The 19,992-nt window shown below is 41.4% G+C and overlaps 3 protein-coding genes across 5 annotated transcripts in view; 2 read left to right on the top strand and 1 right to left on the bottom strand.

Moving 5' to 3' along the window:
* Positions 1 to 10,445, top strand: part of ADAL (adenosine deaminase like) — a 35,136-nt gene extending 24,691 nt beyond the window's left edge. Inside the window, exons 11-12 of one of the 2 annotated variants that reach the window (XM_066343293.1) lie at positions 39 to 244; positions 10,313 to 10,445. In XM_066343293.1, the coding sequence (XP_066199390.1) occupies positions 39 to 233 (195 nt within the window). In that variant the 3' untranslated portion in view covers positions 234 to 244; positions 10,313 to 10,445. Of the gene's footprint in view, positions 1 to 38; positions 5,331 to 10,312 lie in introns of those variants that run through there. The other variant, XM_066343292.1, reaches the window with a different exon arrangement.
* Positions 2,604 to 16,082, bottom strand: ZSCAN29 (zinc finger and SCAN domain containing 29). 2 transcript variants are annotated; one of them, XM_066343286.1, is made up of 6 exons: positions 15,946 to 16,082; positions 13,983 to 14,418; positions 13,328 to 13,532; positions 10,452 to 11,147; positions 8,487 to 8,951; positions 2,604 to 6,581 (listed from the first exon to the last, which is right to left on the bottom strand). In XM_066343286.1, the coding sequence occupies exons 2-6, from the start codon at positions 14,295 to 14,297 to the stop codon at positions 5,629 to 5,631; spliced, it is 2,634 nt and encodes an 877-aa protein (XP_066199383.1). In that variant the 5' UTR covers positions 14,298 to 14,418; positions 15,946 to 16,082; the 3' UTR covers positions 2,604 to 5,628. The 2 variants fall into 2 exon arrangements, with proteins under 2 accessions (XP_066199383.1, XP_066199384.1); XM_066343287.1 differs by lacking the exons at positions 13,328 to 13,532; positions 15,946 to 16,082 and having other exon boundaries at positions 13,983 to 14,416.
* A 636-nt stretch (positions 16,083 to 16,718) lies between these two features.
* TUBGCP4 (tubulin gamma complex component 4) overlaps positions 16,719 to 19,992 on the top strand; it is a 53,476-nt gene continuing 50,202 nt past the window's right edge. The window contains exon 1 of the mRNA XM_066343290.1: positions 16,719 to 16,847. Coding sequence (XP_066199387.1) covers positions 16,770 to 16,847 — 78 coding nt within the window. The 5' untranslated portion in view covers positions 16,719 to 16,769. The remainder of the gene's footprint in view (positions 16,848 to 19,992) is intronic.

The following is a 19,992-nucleotide window of genomic DNA, read 5'->3' as shown; positions in this document are numbered from 1 at the left end:
CCTTGTTCATCTTAAAACTTTCTTGCTTATATTGGCAGACCGATGATAAGGGTGTTTTTGCAACACACCTTTCCCAAGAGTACCAACTGGCAACTGAAAATTTTAATTTGACCCAGTCTCAAGTATGGGATTTGTCTTATGAATCCATTGACTACATCTTTGCTTCTGACAGCACCAGATCTGAACTGAAGAAAAAGTGGAATCATCTGAAGCCCAAAGTGTTACATTTTTAAGCTGTAATGAGGTGAATTACTTTTGAGTATGTGTTGCAACCAAGATCTTCCTGCCATATTCCTTTTACTAAACCATACACCTCTCCCTTTGAAGAAGAGCAGCCAAGGAGCATGGGCTCCATCACTAGTACCTTACTCATGGTGGGTGTTCAGTAAATGTCTTAAATGGACTAACAGACTCCGTGGTCTTTAGTTTACCTGCATGCTGCTTACTGGAAGGGACATGTACGTTGCTACTAACTAAACTCCCACTGATTTTTACTTAATAGCCCCTCTCCATTAGTGATCATAAAACCAGGAAATTCAAAGTATTTTCTCATCAGGAAAAGTTTTGGAATTACTAGTCAAAATAAGGGGAGAAGAGGGGAAAACAGATTCTGAGAACAGCTCTGTATTTTGTTATGCCTCCTGTAATCAGACTCTCTACACATAAGTATTCCCCAAAACTGTTGACTTTAGGCTATGCTGCATACCATGAGCATTTGTAAATAGCCAGTATTTAGGGTTAATCTACTTTAGGTGACAGGTAAAGCTAGCTGCTGAGATTTAGCTTTGTCCTTCTCATGATTAATTCCTCTGGAACCAAGTTACTGTTGTTGTTTTTTTAATGTTCCTACCATACATACCTTTCTCCTATTTTGGACATAATAGAGCTATGCTGGCCAGATGTTTCTGGAGCTCTCGGGTACTTTAGGCTTCTATTTCCTGCTCTCATTATTATAACTCCATTCCCACTCTCTAATTTTGGCCTTTAATCTGACTTCCAGTCATTCCAAAGTTTTGTTTCTGAAAGAACCCATGATGGATATAGGAGGAATTTAAAATGTCTCCATATAACATCTGTGATTTTAAGCACCATGATGTCACAGAATACTCAATAACATTTCATGTGCCAAAACTTTGAGACATGCATCTCAATGGATAGTTATTTGAGTACATAGGAATAAGAATTTCATTTTAGATTTTAAATTGAATAATGGAGAGAGAAATGATCCATCCTTACATTCATATCTCATTTCCCTTCCTATATTGTCAGCATTAAAAAGGTTCTCTATGGAGTTGACAAGACTCAGCCTCTACACTCAGATTATAGTAAAAGAGAAATAGCCAGCAACATATGTATTAAGGGTGCTCCCATGTATAAGACGTATCTTAATTTTGGGGCCCAAAATTTGAAAAAATGTATTACATAAAGTTATTAAACTCAAGTTTTAGTCATCATAAAATTCATACAATTCCTCATCACTGTCAAAACGTCTCTCCATTAGCTTGTCCTCATTTGTGTCTGATGACAAATCAGTCTTCATATATTGTCTCATCCTCAGTTCCATCTATAGCATTTGAAATGCCACACTTCTTAAATGACTTGACAACCACTATATAAGATGCACCCAGTTTTTAGACCCCTAAGTTTTTGGGAAAGGGTGCTTTTCTTATACATGGGGAATACAGTATATGTTCTTAAGTTCTATAGCATTGACGCAAGCAATAAAAAGGATAGCATGGGGAAAATAAAAAGAAATAACAGCACTAGGGGAAACAAGTGACGGGAATAGACATGACTGCCCAGCTACTGCTAATGCATTCTTGCTTCCTTTGCCACCCATGCCACCCAGTTTGTCCCCACAAAAGTCTTTTGGTTATTAAAAGGTAGTGATATACATATTCCCTCTCCCAGCAGTGGGCTTGGTTTCTCTTTCCTAGAATGTTTGAAGACTATTATTTCTTTCTTCTTCCATCCTTAAGAATGGCAGACTGGGTAGCAGATAATATACTGCACACAAAAATTAGGGGATATTTCAAAATGAATATGAAGCAATAAAAAAAGCATTTTATTTTATTAAACAAGAACATCAGAAAAGCAAATGACAAGTCAAAGAAAGTTGTTCAATTATGCAAATGAGATGCAAAACCAACTTTTATTTCATTGGTGAAAATGCACTATACAAAAGGCTGAAAGTACTTGGTATCTGCACATTCCCTGGTCCCCTAATTTTTGTGAGCAGTGTAGTTTGAGGTGAACTGGTTTTCCCCAGTAAGAGTTTGCCTTTGCCCTATTCCTTTTGCACATTCTCTTCATCTAGTGGTTGGAGTACTAGTCCTGGTACTGGGTCTTTTAAAATAAAACTCACTCTCCATGATGAATCTTAATGGATATAGATACAAATACCAAGGAAGGATCTTCATTCCGATTTCTTTTTTACCATATTCTAATCTCTCAGCATAAAACATAAAAATTCAGAAGACATTCTCCTAGTAACCCTACAACAGGGAGCCTAAAAAAGCAGGTAAAGATTTATCTTTTCCTACTAGCAACAACTTAATCTAATTTGCACATATATATATTTTAAAATACCTGAAGAAACACTGTACACTTTATAGATATAATTTTTATTAACATGGTATCCCTGAGAGGAAGATTAAGGTGTAAACATTATTCTGCTTTACAGAATTGGAGGCAGGCTGACTTACACATAAGACATCTGGAACCAGAAGTCATATCAGTTGATACCCCAACCAATATTTTCCCACAAGACTATACATAGATATATTAAAGGTAGTCATCTCTCATTTTTATAAAAAACATTATAATACACTTCCTAAGCCATCTCAGATCCTGAAGCATTGCTTTAGACTGGTGTTTCTTGTATCTTCCTGTCAGCTTAGGCCATATAATGATATACCATCTCCCTTTAATTCCTAGTAAATGTTAGATTCTTTGTACTAGGACCCCTCAACAACAGAACCCTAATTAATCTCTCATCTAACACTAAGCTATGAATTACAGAATATTTTGTCTCCTCATTGTCCTCCCAGATCATATTCTAGCCACAGGACTCTAATTAAATAGAATGTGAAACAGCTATTTAACCTAGGCCTTGGCCATCTGTTCATATTCCTCTTTCCTGAGCTGCCCATCAAAGTATCTTCTCAAGACACTACAGTTTCTGACCCTTGTCTCCTATAAGGGCTAGTCTGCTGTAAACGTTCATTCTTTTTCTCCAGTACCAGCCAGTTGTCTCCTTATCAAGTACAGCATAGCACCTGATTTACTATAGATGATGTGAGCATCACCTCCTGTTCTGCCTCTGGCAGTCCATGTTTCAGCTAAGGCGATTCTTTCTCTGCCTCTGACAGAGCCTGTATCATACTGTTCCTCAAATTTTGTGCTGCTCCAAGTTTTGTGTAACCTTATAGTCTCTCCTTTGCCCTCTGCATAGAATACCTTGCTTTCTAGTGTCCCCATATCTCACCCACTCAGCGCTCAATTTGGAAAGTTCATCCTACCCTAATTTACCCCATAATCTTCCCTCCTTTGAACACTTCCTGCTTCATGAAGCCTTTTTGCATAAAGAAAATACCTCCCAGATTTTTCTGACAGCAAATGCTAATACATCAGACCTTAACATTTATGCAGTAGTATTGTTAGGTTTACAGCTGTTGCAACTATACATGTGTAATTATTATTTGTCCATGTCAGTGTCATTTGAGATTGTAAGGACAGGGACTGTTTAACTTGTGCTCTACAGGGCTAATCATACTACTATGAAAATATAGGCAATTAGTGCAATACGATTTGATTATAAAGATCAGAATTAAACTTATGTTTGAAGAGCTGCTTTTAAAAATAGATGTATACAGTTAAATAATGCACATCTGTGTGTTTATGGGCAACTCAACTGACCCAAGATAATCTGTCCTTGTTATTAGAGTTGTGGGCGTGGTCTGTTTTCCCAATTCATGGGAATGTGGCAGTGGCTTCTACTCATTGGTTAGTATTGAGCACCCATGGGGTACCTAACACAAGACTAGGTGTTTGGAGTATGTGGAATATGGACAGTTTCCTATTAGCAGCTTTATAATACTGATATTATATATATATCTCCCCCCCCCCCCCTTAGAGAGAGGAAGGGAGAGACAGACAGAAACATCAATCTGTTTCTATATATGCCTGACCAGGGATCAAACCAGCAAACTTTTGAGTATCAGGAAAATGTTCTAAACCAATTGAGCTATCCAACCAGGGCCCTATTGGCAGCTTAAACTGCTTTCCTGATCACCACATCCAACTGCCTTGCTCTTTGGGCTTCTGGACCACAAGGGGCAGATGATATTGGAACAGAAAAAAAAAACAAAAACCAAACTAGATGTTATAAATGTAATATTCTTCTATTCCAGCTCTTAGACTTGGAAAAAACTAAGAAATTCAGGGTTTACACTTCTGTATTTATACAGGTTTACATTGTTTCCCATATAGAACACCTAGGTTTTTAACAAAAAGATTCGTAGGTCAGAACCAAGATGGACATTAAGCTCATCTTCTATAAAGAAAATGAAGTATGACAAATACAGATGCTCCTTTACTTATGATGGGGTTATATCCAGATAAGCCCTTCATAAGTTGAATATATTAAATGTCAAAAATGCCCTTAACCTACCAAACATCATACCTTAGCCTAGACAGTTTCTGCTGTGACTGTGTATCACATTAGCACCATCATGAGTCAAATTAATGTAAGTTGGGGACTTACAATCTGTATTTCACTCTGGGCACAGGCTTAAGTGAACAAAAAGTCTTTTTTTTTTTTTTTGTATTTCCATTACTGTATAAAGAGCTAGACCTACTCAATGAGAAAAGTCTCACAACTTCTCCCTGAAATGCTGCTGTGATAGGTTTTCCCACTCCAAATGCAGCTGAGTAACAGGATGAGTAAAGAAGGATACATGTTGCCTGACCAGGCGGTGGCGCAGTAGATAGAGCATCGGACTGGGATGCGGAAGGACCCAGGTTCGAGACCCCGAGGTCGCCAGCTTGAGCGCGGGCTCATCTGGCTTGAGCAAAAAGCTCACCAGCTTGGACCCAAGGTTGCTGGCTCCAGCAAGGAGTTACTCGGTCTGCTGAAGGCCCCTGGTCAAGGCACATATGAGAAAGATATGAGAAAGCAATCAATGAACAACTAAGGTGTCGCAATGAAAGGCTGATGACTGATGATTGATGCTTCTCATCTCTCTCCATTCCTGTCTGTCTGTCCCTATCTATCCCTCTCTCTGATTCTCTCTCTGTCCCTGCAAAAAAAAAAAAAAAAAAAAAAAGAAGGGTATATGTCAAACTCACAGGACCTACTACTGTGTCCTTTATTAAAGGGAACAGCAGAGGCACTAAGAGGCATCTGTCAGTTCAGATGCAGACATGGAGAGGGATTGAAATCTTTTCATTTTTAAGATGACTGCCTCGGGTATTTGATCCAGGAGAAACAGGAACAAATGGTGGGGTAAATCCTAGAGTATTTCCTAAACTAGTTGAGCACAGAATAGGAGATGGATCTCACTACTGAAAGACTTGCAAACAATTTCAATACATTTATTGAGGCTTTTTTTTTTAACCCTCAGCGGCTTACTTAGGCACTGATTGTGTCAGAAGTTTTTCTTGTGTATGGATTTCTCTGTGCTTATTCAGAGCAGAGTTTTTACTGAAGCACTTGCCACAATCATGACACCCATAAGGTTTCTCTCCTGTGTGTGTTCTATGATGTGCCTGTAAATTAGAACTCTTACTGAAACTCTTGCCACAATCATGACACTCATAGGGTTTCTCTCCTGTGTGTGTTCTATGATGTGCACGTAAGTTAGAATTCTTACTGAAACTCTTTCCACAATCAGGACACACATGGGGTCTCTCTCCTGTGTGTATCCTCCGATGTGCACTAAAATGAGAACTGTTATTGAAGCTTTGTCCACACTCTTCACATTGATAGGGCTTTTCTCCTGTGTGGGTTCTCTGGTGAATTACAAGGCTTGAGCTCTGATTGAAACATTTTCCACATTCACTGCATTGATATGGTTTCTCTCCTGTATGGATTCTTCTGTGGGTGATGAAATTTGAACTGTCACGGAAACTTTTCCCACAGTCAAGACACTTATAAGGTTTCTCGCCAGTGTGAATTCTCTGGTGTCTAATGAGACGGGCACTCCGACTGAAGCTTTTCCCACAGTCAGCACATTTATATGGATTTTCCACTTGATGGGATATCTGATGCATGAGGTGGGAGTTTGGACCAAAGCTTTTGCCATATCTAAGATATTTATAGGGTCTGTCTTCCAAGTAAGGTCTTTGATGACTTAGAACTTTACCTAAACTCCTCTCTGGGAGTATGGGTTTTCCTCTTCTCTTCCCTGGGGTCCTTTCCCACTGTCTTCCTGATCTACATTCACTCTCACTGCCTCTACCCTGATGAAGATGCCGGGAAATTTTCCTTTCAGACCTTGCAAGTAATGTCCTATGTAGTTGTACTTCCTCAGAAATATCTCGTTTTAGATTCTCTTCATTCCCAAATCCAGCCTCAAAACCTGATATGAGAATAGAATTTTTAAAGTTAGCCATTTCCTCAATTATTATTTGCCAAGGTAAATTAAGTATCACATTAGATAATTACATATAAAAATTAAGGAATTCGAGATCCCAAATCATTACCATCTATTAAAATTCTAGTATTTTGCTTTTTTCCTTAATAACCTATCACATGCTTCTCATCTACATAGGGCTAATTGGTATATTCTTTTAACTCTTTCCGGATTCCAGGATCTTCAGAAAATCTTAGTATAACAAGAAAAAAATAGCAAATTTAAAATTATCACCATGTTTAAGCAGGAAAGATACTTTCTAATGCTGTATTTTTGCCTCATCTCAGGTGTATTATGGTATTCTAGTTTATATTCTTTGCCAGTAACTAAAAGGATCAGAAGGGAATGTCCAGGAAAACTGTGAAACTTGTTTATCTAAAAAGACCTCTTCTGCTCAAATTCCCAATGTATATTGAGAATAAAAACAGAGTAGAAATATACTTGATGTCTTTAAAAGAACAAAAGGCCTTCTGAGAGAACTTTGCTAGGAAGTGTCTCACTAAAAGCATTCTCTTTGCCTATAGAAAGGTAATCACTAAATGTGATTACAAAATCACATACTTTAATGCCCAAGGCTCCACAGGCCTAGGTAGGCTATGTGAACTTGCAGATACTTTTAGATTTTTAGTTTGAATTTACAGAATTTCAAATATTTCAGATAAACTGGGTCCCAAATTTCCTGGACTAAATCTGAGAGCAAAAGAAGACTGTCAGCAGCCTGTATATATACCCCCAAAGCAGTATCTTTACCTACAAGCCCAGGCTTAAGAAATGCCCCATAGAGGTTCATCAGATTAAATGAAATCTCAGCATACCTTAAATATGTGATCCTCCACGAGGAATTAGATAGTATTTCCTAAACCTAGAAGCCATTATTTAGTGGACTATATTAATACCCTCATGGAACTGATGCTCCACGGAACACCCTTAAAGAATGCTAATCTAAAGAACGTTTGGAGAACAAAACTACTATTGAATACTTACTGTGCACACAGGCATTGTGCTAGGTGCTTCACCAAGGTAACTGATTTTTATCAACCTTTCAATTAGGTCTTCATAGATAAATACACTTACAGATTAAAAACTTGCTCCCAGTTACTCAGCTTATAAACAACAGAGTTCAGATTCACATACATATACAGGGATGGTAAAAGTAGGTTTATAGTTGTGAGTATGCAAAAGAGTTTATTCTTGTATTATTTATTAATTATTACATACTTGTATTATTTTCTTATTATTTTGTATCCTTACGTATGACTTACCTTTTAGGTAATGATGACTGGTAATTTAACCTACTTTTGCCTCCAAAATCAGAATTATTCCTCCCACAAGGAGGGAAGACTGAGTGAAGTATTTTCTTCCTTATGTAGCAGCTAAGATTCAAAGGGTCAATTCCATCAGAAATCTTAGACCTTTGCATAGTGTGTTTGAATAAAGAGGTTACCAGGTTTTCAAATATGTGTATAAAGCAGAAATCTAGCTGGTAAGCTGAAACTAGATGAACAAACAAATAAGAATGAAGTTTTAAAATCAACTTCATCCTATTATGGGTACATGACATGCTACTTGGCTAATGTTAAATTCTGGATTCCCTGCTGGGTAAACTACCTAGAACCTAGCACCTCACAGGTAGATGACAGCAAACTTAGTCTGTAACCATCTTGGTTTGATGCTGTGTGAGGGGGCAAGTCAGGTGAATAATTTATATCCCCTCATTGAACGGCTTTAATAGACAGGGAACATGGAGAAGAGATAGGTGTAGAGGTTTCAATCTGATGTTTTGTTTTGTTTCCCCTAAATCCCACTCCCTCTCCTTTGTTATTAGACCTTCATGGAATAAAAGGATCTTACCACTGGGGCTCTGGAATAAGACTGGAGCACGTGCCATGAGAGCCCCTGAGGGTAGCTCAGTATACTGTTCATCATCCTCAGAATCTTCTGTGGCCTCTTCTGCCTCAGCTTGTTTCTCAGCTTCGGCCTCACTGGTCTCCTGGATGGGGCAAGAGGCTGTGTCTTCTTCCTGTCCATCACTGGGTGGGGCAGCAGCCCGGGCACTCACCAAAGCATCCATCTCTTCAAAGAAGGGACAGGTCTGTGATGCTTGGCCATTCTTGACTTTCCGATAGCTGGTTTGTAGGCTTTTAAACTTGGTCCGACATTGCTCTGGTGTCCTAAGGAAGCCATATTCCCATAACCGCTCAGCCACTGCACCATACAACTGGCTATTGCGGTGACAGTTCTGGAGGGCTTCATAAAACTGAGTCTCACTAAGAATTGCAAGGTAAGTCTTTGTCTCTTCATAGCCCCAGTGTACACCTGCCACAAGAAGACAATTTTCAGCACCAGGACTTTAAAGCCTCAATTCCTTAATCCTATCATTTGCTTCCCAAAGAATGACTCAAAAACCTAAGAAACAGTCTTTTAAAATCACACTGCTGCCAAATCCCTATTATGGCCCTTCACTTACCACATCTCAAAAAACAAACAAACAAAAACAAAACAAGACCAACAACAAAGATCTGAAAAGGTACAAGATAAGGACGTGATAGTCACAGGCCAAATCCTTTGTTAGGAGAGGTCTGGCAGAAGCCAGAAAGAGGAAGGAAGCAGAACAGAAAGCATCTCCTAGCCTGAACACATGCTAGTGCTGCCCGCCCCACTTGGGCAGTACTTCAGGATGATTATAGACCCTGCTCCCTGAAAGTAACCAATGTAGAGGGAAGGGAGATTAAGAGTCTCCCACTTGAGAGCCAGCTGGAGTTTACATTGTTTCAATTATCCTCCACTCACTACAAGTAAATAGGGGGAATAACTGGAAGGCAGAAAAAGTAGTGGGAAAGGATGAAAAGATAATGAAAATTATAGCAGTTGGCACATATGCCACATTCACCACATTTATTCCAATGACAAAAAAAAAAAATGAAGAAAAAAGGAAAAAGAAGATAGGAACACTAGAACAGAACTAAAGTAACATCACATATAATTTAAAAAATGGAAGGAAAAGATCACTATCCACAATTGAACTACATACAACTTTACAGATGTAGTCCTGCTGCCATTTTCCATTTTACAGTTCAGGAAACAAACTTTGAAATGGTCAGATACTTGTCAGGGGCACGCAACTGATTAATGCTCAGGATTAGAAACAGTCTCCTGACTAGTACTTTGCCCTTTCCATAACAACATGGCTATAGAAATTACATCAACAGTAATAAAGGATACTTACAAAACTGTTCCACAGGCAAATAATATTTCAACATAGAGTGTTAAACAAGATTTCTTGCTGCAGGACTTCTCATTCCTCTTAAAATGCCATTGTGTTGCGAATCTCATAGGAGACTCAGGAAATGTTTCCCCAACTTTGGGCCATCCTTCACTATGCTATTCTAAGTAAAAAGGAACATATAACAAACTGACTTTGAGATTCAGGGGAATAAAAGATCAAATAAAGCACCAGTTCACAAAAGGTGCTCAATAAATATTAGTTCTTCTCAAAGATAAAACAGTACCAAGTTTTTTTACAGCCTTCAATGATTTTATAATCAGGAAAAAGATATTTTAATAAAGAAGTGGAAACAATGATAGTCCTTTTCAGGATTCTTGAATTTGCTAAGTGTATTTCTTTAAAATAACTAAAATTGTTCCCTACTTCCCTATTATCACTGTCTTTCCCACAGAATGAAATACACATGGAACTGAGAAGTACCTCTTTTTTTGCTAAGGGACAAAGCTGGTAGGTGACATTAAGCCTCATGACTCCACATCCAGTCTCAACACAAGTCTAATCCCAAAACCCCAAGAAGAAAAGCTTCTTACCACTTTGGCTTCGGAAAAGGACAGGTGCAGTCGAGTTTTTGGGGTCCTGGGAAGTGGCTTTCTGGCCCATTTCATCACTGTCAGATTCTTCAGCCATGGCCTCTTCTCCCTCCTCATGCTGCCAACGCCCTGGCACTGGCTTCTCAGTCTCAGCATCACTGCTTGCAAGACCAGAATGAGAGGCTGCCTCTTCCAGGCCATTACTGGGTAGGGCAATGACCTGAGCACTCATCAGGGCTTTCATCTCTTCAAAGAAGGGGCAAGTCTCAGGTGGATGGCCACTCTTGACTTTTCGATAGCTCTTCTGGAGGCCTTTGAACTTGGTCCGACACTGTTCCAAGGTCCGGAAGAAGCCATACTCCCGGAGCCTCTCAGCCACAGCCCCATATACTTGACTGTTTCGATGACAGTTTCGGAGAGCCTCATGAAATTCAGTCTGACTAAGAATTGCGAGTAGAGTTCTGGTCTCTTCATAGCCCCAGTGCACTCCTGCCACCTTCTCGTCCTCAAAGCCCCAGGGATCCTGTTCCACCCAGCTTCTTTTCTCTCTCTTGGATGGTAACAGGTCAACATGTATTTGTCTGTCTCCTGTGACACTACCTCTTGGGAATTCCTTTTCCTTGGAGCCCAGATCTGGGATCCAAGGCTCTCCTTGTTCCAACTTGGAGACCACAGCTGATTTAGGAAATGGAAATCCTGCTTGCAGGGAAGCAAACAAAGAACATCATAGTTTGGACTGATCATTAAAAAAAAATCTCTTGAGTTCAGACCGGCATTTTTTTTTAAGCCAAGAGGCTTATAAAGAATATCTAAGGAGCCTGACCAGGCGGTGATGCAGTGGATAGAGCGTCGGACTGGGATGCAGAGGACCCAGGTTCAAGACCCCGAGGTCGCCAGCTTGAGCGCAGGCTCATCTGGTTTGAGCAAGAGCCCACTAGGTTGAACCCAAGGTCGCTGGCTCCAGCAAGGGGTTACTCAGTCTGCTGAAGGCCCACGGTCAAGGCACATATGAGAAAGCAATCAATGAACAACTAAGGTGTTGCAACACGCAAAGAAAAACTAATGATTGATGCTTCTCATCTCTCTCCATTCCTGTCTGTCTGTCCCTGTCTATCCCTCTCTCTGACTCACTGTCTCTGTAAAAAATAAATAAAATTAAAAAAAATAAAGAATATCTAAGGAAGTATTTTCTGAAAGTTCAGTATGTTGAAGAAAATAGGGAAAATACTTGAAACCTCAATAAATGATAAATATTTTATTTTCCAGAGCAGGCTGACAAGAGGAAAAGGTTCTGTTGTACAGAGCAGATAATTCTGTTCCAAATTGCTCCCTAGTTCTCCTGACCCCTTATAGGCAGGTCATGGCACTGATGGGAACAGTTACCTCCTGTCTCCTATAATTCTCCACTTGGGACTGGAAAAACCGATTTCAACGGGGAAGGTAATGGGAGTGGGGGAATCATCTTCAACTCATCTGTTTCCGTCACACTCAGTCACCAAGGTCTCAAAGTTTTTCCCTTAGTATGTCCTCTATTGCTACTGCCACCATCTAAGTCTAGGCTCCTCCCCTTCTCACACTCAGTATACTACAGCAGACACTGTTCTACCTAGCTCCAGGCTCTTGCTTCCTCAGCTCACATGCTATACTGCTGCACCTTGAGTGCCTACTATGCACTGTCCACTCATATCAGACTCTTCCTCTCCTATCCAAATTAAACACATTCGTCAAGTTGTATTTGCCAATGCCCCCATGAAGCCTTCCCTACAGCCCTCCCTCATCTTCTACTCTGCCAAACCCTTATTGTACTCACAATTGAGTAACAGTCATTGTTTAGCATTTTTTCATTCAGTACAGTTCAGCACATACTTATGTTTGCTACTATGTTCGGGATCATATTATAAGCTCTTTAAGGATAGGCATCTTTTGTTATTGCAGAATACCTTGCAAGGTGTTGAGCACATGTAGGGGTTCAAAAACTGGTAAATTCTATAAGCCTGTGTGTGGGGGTGAGGAATTGCTTTCTTTTTTTCATCTGTCTAGGATTTTATTAGACTGCTCCCCCCCCCCCCCATATACCTGTTTTGGAAGACTGAGACAAAAAGGGAGGGGGGGTGGTTGCATCTGGATTACTAAATAGAGACCATTACCAAACTGGCTGAGAAGGCTCGAGTCTGGGATGATAAGATCAGATTTCAGAACAACCTCAACAGAGTAAAAAGAAAAACAAGCTCTACAAAATCATGTACAAGAACTAGCACTAGACGCAAAAACTATGGGGAAGGTTATGAGTCCCGGGAATTACCAAGTGTACAGTAATCATCAAGTAATTAGTTGAGCTATACTGAAAGAAAACAGTGCAATTCTGAAGTAAAATTCTTACTCTGCCTCAACCTATCAGACCCTCACTGGAATAATATATACATAATTTAGTTCATGATTGACATATTTGGAGAACTTAAAGTTTCCAAGGGAGAGTAACAAAAACTTAGTGTGCCTGAATAATGGAGCTTCTGGGAAAAGCTTAAAGAACAAACACAGTTTATTTCAGAGAAGGACAATGATTAAAAGGAAGATGTACTTTCAAGTATAGAAGATTTGTATCTAGAAAATACTGAACTAGTATCAGTACCAAGAGAAAATAAAATAGTTCATAGTTCTGATAAAAACTAGGGAATCATTCCTTGGTAGACTTATCAAAAGAGGAAATATAAGACTATTTACTGCAGCAGAGAGCTAAACTATACACCTTCAGGAGGTCCCCAACATACTCTATATTTGCCACTCATTCCTGAAATCCCTTTCCCACTCACTATTTACAAACCCTACTTCCCAACTTATAATGGCACCCTATCTTCCCACATGAATCTACTCCTCACCGCTCCTTTGAAAAGGTCTGAGCTTCTCCTTTGGGTTCATCTGTTCCTGTGGTCCCAGGTCTGGGCTTCTTGCCCTCTCTTTCTTGGGTACACCCCTGGACTGGGGTTCCACTGACTCCTGCCGAATACTTAATAACTCTTGTGATGATTTCAAGGGTGTCATCTTCTCCAAGCGCACTTTCTGCCCCTTCACAGAGACTGTGACCTAGAAACAACCCCCATTAATTGTCACTGCAAGGTCATAATGAGGGCATTCCCAGAGGAGGTTATGTAATATCCCCCCAAAAAGACCACCATACTTTTGGGATATGGCTAGGGTTGAGGGTGGTGGTGGTTAACAGCCAACAAGTCATTCCTATTCCATTATTGTTCACTTAGAACAGCTGGAACTCCAGAAGGAAAAGATCAAACTAGTAAACCCAACTACAGGCTAAAAACTAAATTCCCTTTCTTCCCTATTAAATAAACTATGAATATATGAATATCTCATGGTGGCAGGGTAGGAAAGATACACCCAGGTAGCATCTCCAGATCAGCTGTATCTGAAAGTTATCTGTTCCAGGACCAGAAGTATAATAAGCATTACTAAGAAAGATTGTGCCCCTTATCTTTGACCCTGCCCAGTCACACTTCTGAATTCCCCTTCCCTTCTCACCGAACATCCAGGTCTTCCAGGCTGTCTTTCTAAATCTTCCATGAGAGCCACAGCCTCCTCTCCACTTTCTGGACATTGGTCCTGTACCCACTTCTGGATCTCCCCAGGTAAGATGGTCAGGAACTGCTCTAGCACCAACAACTCTACAATCTGCTCCTTGGTGTGCACCTCTGGCCTTAGCCACCGACAGCAAAGTTCCCATAGTTGGCTGAAAGCCTCCCGGGGCCCAGCTACTTCCTGGTAGTGAAATTTCCTGAAGCGCTGGCGGAAGGTCTCAGAGTTAGTGCTAGTCTCTCTCAGAGTGGGTTTGGCCATCTTTCACAGCAGAAAGCAGTTTCCCTCCACTTAAGGGTCTGGGTTCCAGGGCTTACACCTATCTTCCCATGTCCTTGGAGAATCACCTGCAGATGAGTCTCCCTCTGTGAGAAGTTTCCTCCTAGGGTAGAGAGAGATGGCACTATCAGAAGGAATATACTTACATATCTAAACTCTTGCCAGGGTTGGCCTGACTTCCCATATATACACTCCACATGGCCACCCGAGTGGTAGCACCAACTTCAGGATAGCAAGCCATGGAGAGAATTTAAAAAGCTGTATCTGCAGTGGTAGAGCGTCGGCCTGGCGTGCAGGAGTCCGGGGTTCGATTCCCGGCCAGGGCACACAGGAGAAGCGCCTATCAGCTTCTCCACCCCTCCCTTTCTCCTTCCCCTCTGTCTCTATCTTCCCCTCCCGCAGCCGAGGCTCCATTGGAGCAAAGTTGGCCCAGGCGCTGAGGATGGCTCTGTGGCCTCTGCATCAGGTGCTAGAGTGGCTCTGGTCACAACAGAGCGATGCCCCGGATGGGCAGAGCATCGCCCCCTGGTGGGCGTGCCAGGAGGATCCCGGTCGGGCGCATGCGGGAGTCTGTCTGACTGCCTCCCTGTTTCTGGCTTTGGAAAAATACAACAACAACAACAACAACAAAAAAAAAAAAAAAAAAAAAGCTGTATCTGTGCGACTTCCCAGGACAGGCTGGGGAAACTGCAGAGAAAACATAGTAGTCTGTTCTTCTTCCCTATTCCCTAAATCTGATCCCATTTAGCTCCTCTGGCCAAATGGGAGACCTGGAGCTCAGTATCTAAACGCAAGTCACCATCCTGCTCTAGACCAGTGGTCCCCAACCTTTTTTTGGGCCACGGACCGGTTTATGTCGTGACATCTTAGGACAAGCGGTGCCGGCCACCAGCCATGAAAACTGAGTACATCCAGTACATGGCTGAAGGCAAAAGATAAACAACCGTTAGAAATGTAGCAATATTTTCCACTGAACTCTATGTACCCAGCAGCAAGGAAGCCCTACCCTAGAGACTTAGCCAAGAATGAGGTCAGCTAACCGCACCTCTCCCGCCCTTGTAAACGCTACTTGCTTGCTCAGCCTAGATAGCCACCCTATAAAAAGGAGCCATTTTAGAAGCTCGGGGCTGCAGTGTTCCCTTGCGTGGGTTGCCTGCAGTCCCTGCGCAGGTTTGCAATAAAACTTATAAAATTCACTTTGGGTTTGCTGTGGTCTGTCTCCTGGTCTGTAACAAATGTCAGAAGATATTTTCACAGACCGGTCTTTAGGGTGGGAGGGATAAATGTATCACGTGACCGAGACAAGCGTCAAGAGTGAGTCTTAGACAGATGTAAGAGGGAATCTGTCATTTTTAAAAAATAAAACATGATATAAATAAAACGGAAATAATGTAAGTTATTTATTCTTTCTCTGCGGACCAGTACCAAATGGTCCTCGGACTGGTACTGGTCCGCGGCCCGGGGGTTGGGGACCACTGCTCTAAAAAGCCTCTGTCCAACGGGTCGCAGCTGATCTCCCCAGTACCTTCACAGTCCTTCCCCAGGGTCTGTCTCTACGTCCGAGCTGCTCCCTCCGACTTCTCAAGTACCAATTCCCACCCCAGACAAAAATAAAGTACTCAATACTCACTCGGTCTTTGTTTTTCCTCACAGTAGAAGTAGCCTCTCAGCAAATATTCAGGAACGACTGACGGGAAACCTCCCAATTGAGAGAAGTTGTTTTTGGCTCCTTAAGCGAGGGTGGGTGGGCTTGGGGAGAGTCGCACTGAGTTGGTGGAAAGATGGAGTCCGAGGGTGCAGTAGTAATGGGTCTTCTAAGGACGAGCTGGGTGCTAGCCAGGAGATCCGAGTGCTGCGCCCGGTTCGTGGGCACGGAGCTCTGGACACAGGGAGCGGCGAGTGTGGGGTTCCGGCCTCTTTGTCTTCCCTCCCTCCGGCCAGGTCACTCTCGCAGCCGTGGTCCCTCCTCCAGGCTAAGGTGCCTGAGAGCACCCTCGGGGGCCCACCTCTGGGTCTGTCTGTCTCTGTCGAGCTGTCCCTCAACCTACTCGCATCTTTGCCCGGGAGCCAAGCTCGCCCACCCCCCCACCGGCCTCAGGCCCACCTCTCCAGCTGTGTAGCCTAGCTCCTAAACCGGAAGTCCGAGCGGGCGACCTGACCGCCAGGGGCGCATGCGCAGAGCCAGCTACCGCGATTTGTACTTCAGCGGAGCCTGGGTTGGAGTGAGCGGGTGGGCCCAGTCAGTTCGGCGCACTTCCGGGACGCGACGCGCGATTCTTTTCCCCGCTTCCCGTCTGTTCCTCCCACGGTAGTCGTCTGGGCGGGTAGTTTCAAGAGAAACCATTGGAGCCAGGGGCCTGTGCGCTTGTCGAGAAGGGAGCAGTGGATTCCGTGGTCGCTTGAAAGGGCGCTGGAAGGAGTAACGTATATAGGGACTCGAGGTCCGCCGTGGGAATGATCCACGAACTGCTCTTGGCTCTGAGCGGGTACCCAGGGTCCATTTTCACCTGGAATAAGCGAAGTGGCCTTCAGGTACTGTCCGCTCAGAACGCGGTAACGAGCAAGTGCGGAATGGGCACTGTGCTTGCGGGTGGAGCTTGCAGGGACTTGGGGGGCGGAGGCGTGTCGCTGGGCGGGTGCCCGGAGGGCAGTGTCCCGAGGGGCCCACGGATGAAGAACAAACCATTAGAGGGCTGGGCCTACGCTGGGAAAAGGAGGGCGGACCCGGAATGGCTCCGCCTTGGGGGAGGAAGGGAGAGACCTGGACCCAGCCTAAAGTAGAGGTGTTTGAACGAGTTTTCGGAGACCTGGATGTAAAAATAAGAAAGGGAGGCACTTTCTCCCATTATCACGCTTGTACTTTGTTTTAAATTGAGTATTGAAAGTTAGGCCAACTAAATAGCGTTTAACATAAAATAGGGTTCGGCCAATTTTGTTGAATGAAAAAAATGAATGAGAGTGTGTTTCTCTCATGACTCCTTTCTCAGGAAATTTCTGCACTGGAATTTGGAAGGGTGCCTTCGTGTAACCAGGAATGTATGAGGAGGAAGGGCTATGTATACTGTATGCCAGGGGTCCCCAAACTTTTTACACAGGGGGCCAGTTCACTGTCCCTCAGACCGTTGGAGGGCCGGACTATAAAAAAAAACTATGAACAAATTCCTATGCACACTGCACATATCTTATTTTAAAGTAAAAAAACAAAATGGGAACAAATACAATATTTAAAATAAAGAACAAGTAAATTTAAATCAACAAACTGACCAATATTTCAATGGGAACTATGCTCCTCTCACTGACCACCAATGAAAGAGGTGCCCCTTCCAGAAGTGCGGCGGGGGCGGATAAATGGCCTCAGGGGGCCGTAGTTTGGGGACCCCTGCTGTATGCTATCTCATTTAATCTTCATAACCACCTGTCTCCCTATCACAGATTAACTCCCTGTGTCACACAGCTACTAAATTAGCAAACCCAGGTCTGTATGTTGAACTACTTACTCTTTTCTACTTCTGCTTCCAGTAATGTTATCTAATCCTCTTTATAAGTTGGAACCAGGTATTGTTAGCTCGTTTACAAATGAGCCAACTCAGAGTATTTTATAGTAGCTAGTCTTGATAATAGCAAGATTTGTGTATGGCTTTGCCTGATGACAAAATCATGCCTGTTCGTATGAGAATAGACAGTGTAGGTTGGGGAAGAGCAGAAAAATAACATTCTTAGTCTACAAAACCTATAAATCAAAACGATTCCTCTTATTAATTTTCTCCTGTAAAACAAGTACAGTGCCAGGCATATAGGATGGAAATGTCCAGGAAGTATTTGTGGATACTTTATGACCTAAAGTAAAAAGAGATAACAGTATAGGAAAAATAGCTGCCTTCCTTTCTTTCTTATAAAAAAAAGTCTCAAAAAGATATTTTCCTCCTTAAAATCTCAGCTTTAAGGTCACCTTCTCAGAAAAACTTTCTGACCAATCTGTTTAAGTATCCTCCCCTTATACTGTACCATTATTCTCTATCTCAGGAATTTGTTTATTTCCTTTAAAAGACTTACCACAATTCACATTATTTATTGTTGTTACCTGTCTCTAGTCTTTCTCATAGATTGCCCATGGGGGCAAAGACCACAGTGGTCTTTTTCATAGATATACCAGGAGCACCAGGCACAGTTTCTGCCACAGAGTAGGTGTTCAGATACTTGTGCAAGAAATGGCCACCAAAATAAAAAAAAAAGAAATGGCCACCAAAACCAGCAAATACTGCATACTTTTTGCAGAACAATGGTTTTCACATTTAAATAAAGGGGAAAATTATCAGGAATGCCTACTGTTAATAAAAATAATTTTATTGTAATATTGAATGTATATACACATTAAGTGAAATATAAACTCAAGCATATTGCTCTCTTAAACAACTTTCAAAACCAAATATTTTTACAAAGTAAACAAAACTACCAAATTGGTAAATTCAAATTAATGTTGACATAATTGACATTTTGGACTGGGTAATAAATATTTTGTTGTGGAAGTGAGCTGTCCTTTGCGTTATAGGATGTTTAGCAGCAGATACGGCCTCTGCTCACTAGATGCCAGTAATAACCCTTGAGATGTGACAACCAAAAAATATTTCCAGCCATCATCAAATGTCCTTTGGGGGGCAAAATTGACCCTGATTGAGAACCACTGATATAATGTGACATATACTATTATTTTGCTGAAACTAAATCACCAACATTGAGTTTAATAGTAGAATGACTTTGCTATAGACCTGGCCATATATGCTCTGATTTGATTTCAGTAACTGATGTTGAGAATGCCTGTTCATATAACTGGGTTGCACCAAATGGTATCAATAACTTTGTGTTGGTATTTTTTGCTGTTCTCAAATAAGTCAACCTTCAATTTTTTTTAAACTGTGCCAACAATCACTGCTCAAATTACCAATTTTAGTGGGAGTATCATTGATAATTAGATAAAACTGTCCTAATGATAAAAAAAAAAAATGTTTACATGTATTGAGCACTGGCTATGTGCTTGGTAGATGTTGTTTATATATAATAATTTATTTAACCCTCACAATTAATATCTCTACTTCCAAGAGTTGAAAACTGAGTCACAGAGAGGTATTGAAATTTGCCTAAGATGTCAAGCAAGTAAGAGGCAACTCAGGGATTCAAACTCAGTCTGTAGTGACCACATTTTTAAACACTACATCATGCTGCCTCTTAAGTTATTAACTGTAATATATGGTTGGCATTGTGTCACTAAAAATCTGTATTAAGTGGATTTCTAATTAAATTATTGTGGACTCAGTAACAGAAAAATTCTTCTTTGCCTACTTATTACCACATTACTAGCATATAAAGATCATATCCACAAAATACAGTATTCACAATATGGATATGTTATATACTGAATGTCTTGGGATAGTAACTATATCTGATTTTGTTCATTATTTAATTTCAGAATGTTAGCATACAGCCTGGAATATAGGTGTTCATTAAAAGTTGGTTGATTCTCTGCAGAAGATATACAATGGCCAATAAATGAAAAGACGATTGGTATCACTAATTATTAGAGAAATACAAATCAAAAGCACAATGAGATACACTTTATACTCTTTTAGAATGGCTATTATAAAAAACAAAAAATAACAAGTGTTGGTGAGGTTATGAAGAA

Source organism: Saccopteryx leptura, chromosome 6 (genome assembly GCF_036850995.1).
Source record: "Saccopteryx leptura isolate mSacLep1 chromosome 6, mSacLep1_pri_phased_curated, whole genome shotgun sequence".
Classification (NCBI taxonomy): Eukaryota; Metazoa; Chordata; class Mammalia; order Chiroptera; family Emballonuridae; genus Saccopteryx; species Saccopteryx leptura.
Note: the sequence above shows the minus strand (reverse complement) of the source record. Positions and strands in the feature narration are given on the sequence as shown.

Excerpts from the sequence above, each read along its gene's own strand:
- ZSCAN29 (XM_066343286.1), bottom strand. The coding sequence starts at position 14,297 with ATGGCCAAACCCACTCTGAGAGAGACTAGCACTAACTCTGAGACCTTC. Across the intron at positions 13,533-13,982 it reads CTGGAAGACCTGGATGTTCG|GTCACAGTCTCTGTGAAGGG; the intron begins GTGAGAAGGGAA and ends GGTTGTTTCTAG. Across the intron at positions 6,582-8,486 it reads CTTATTCCAGAGCCCCAGTG|GTTTTGAGGCTGGATTTGGG; the intron begins GTAAGATCCTTT and ends TTCTCATATCAG.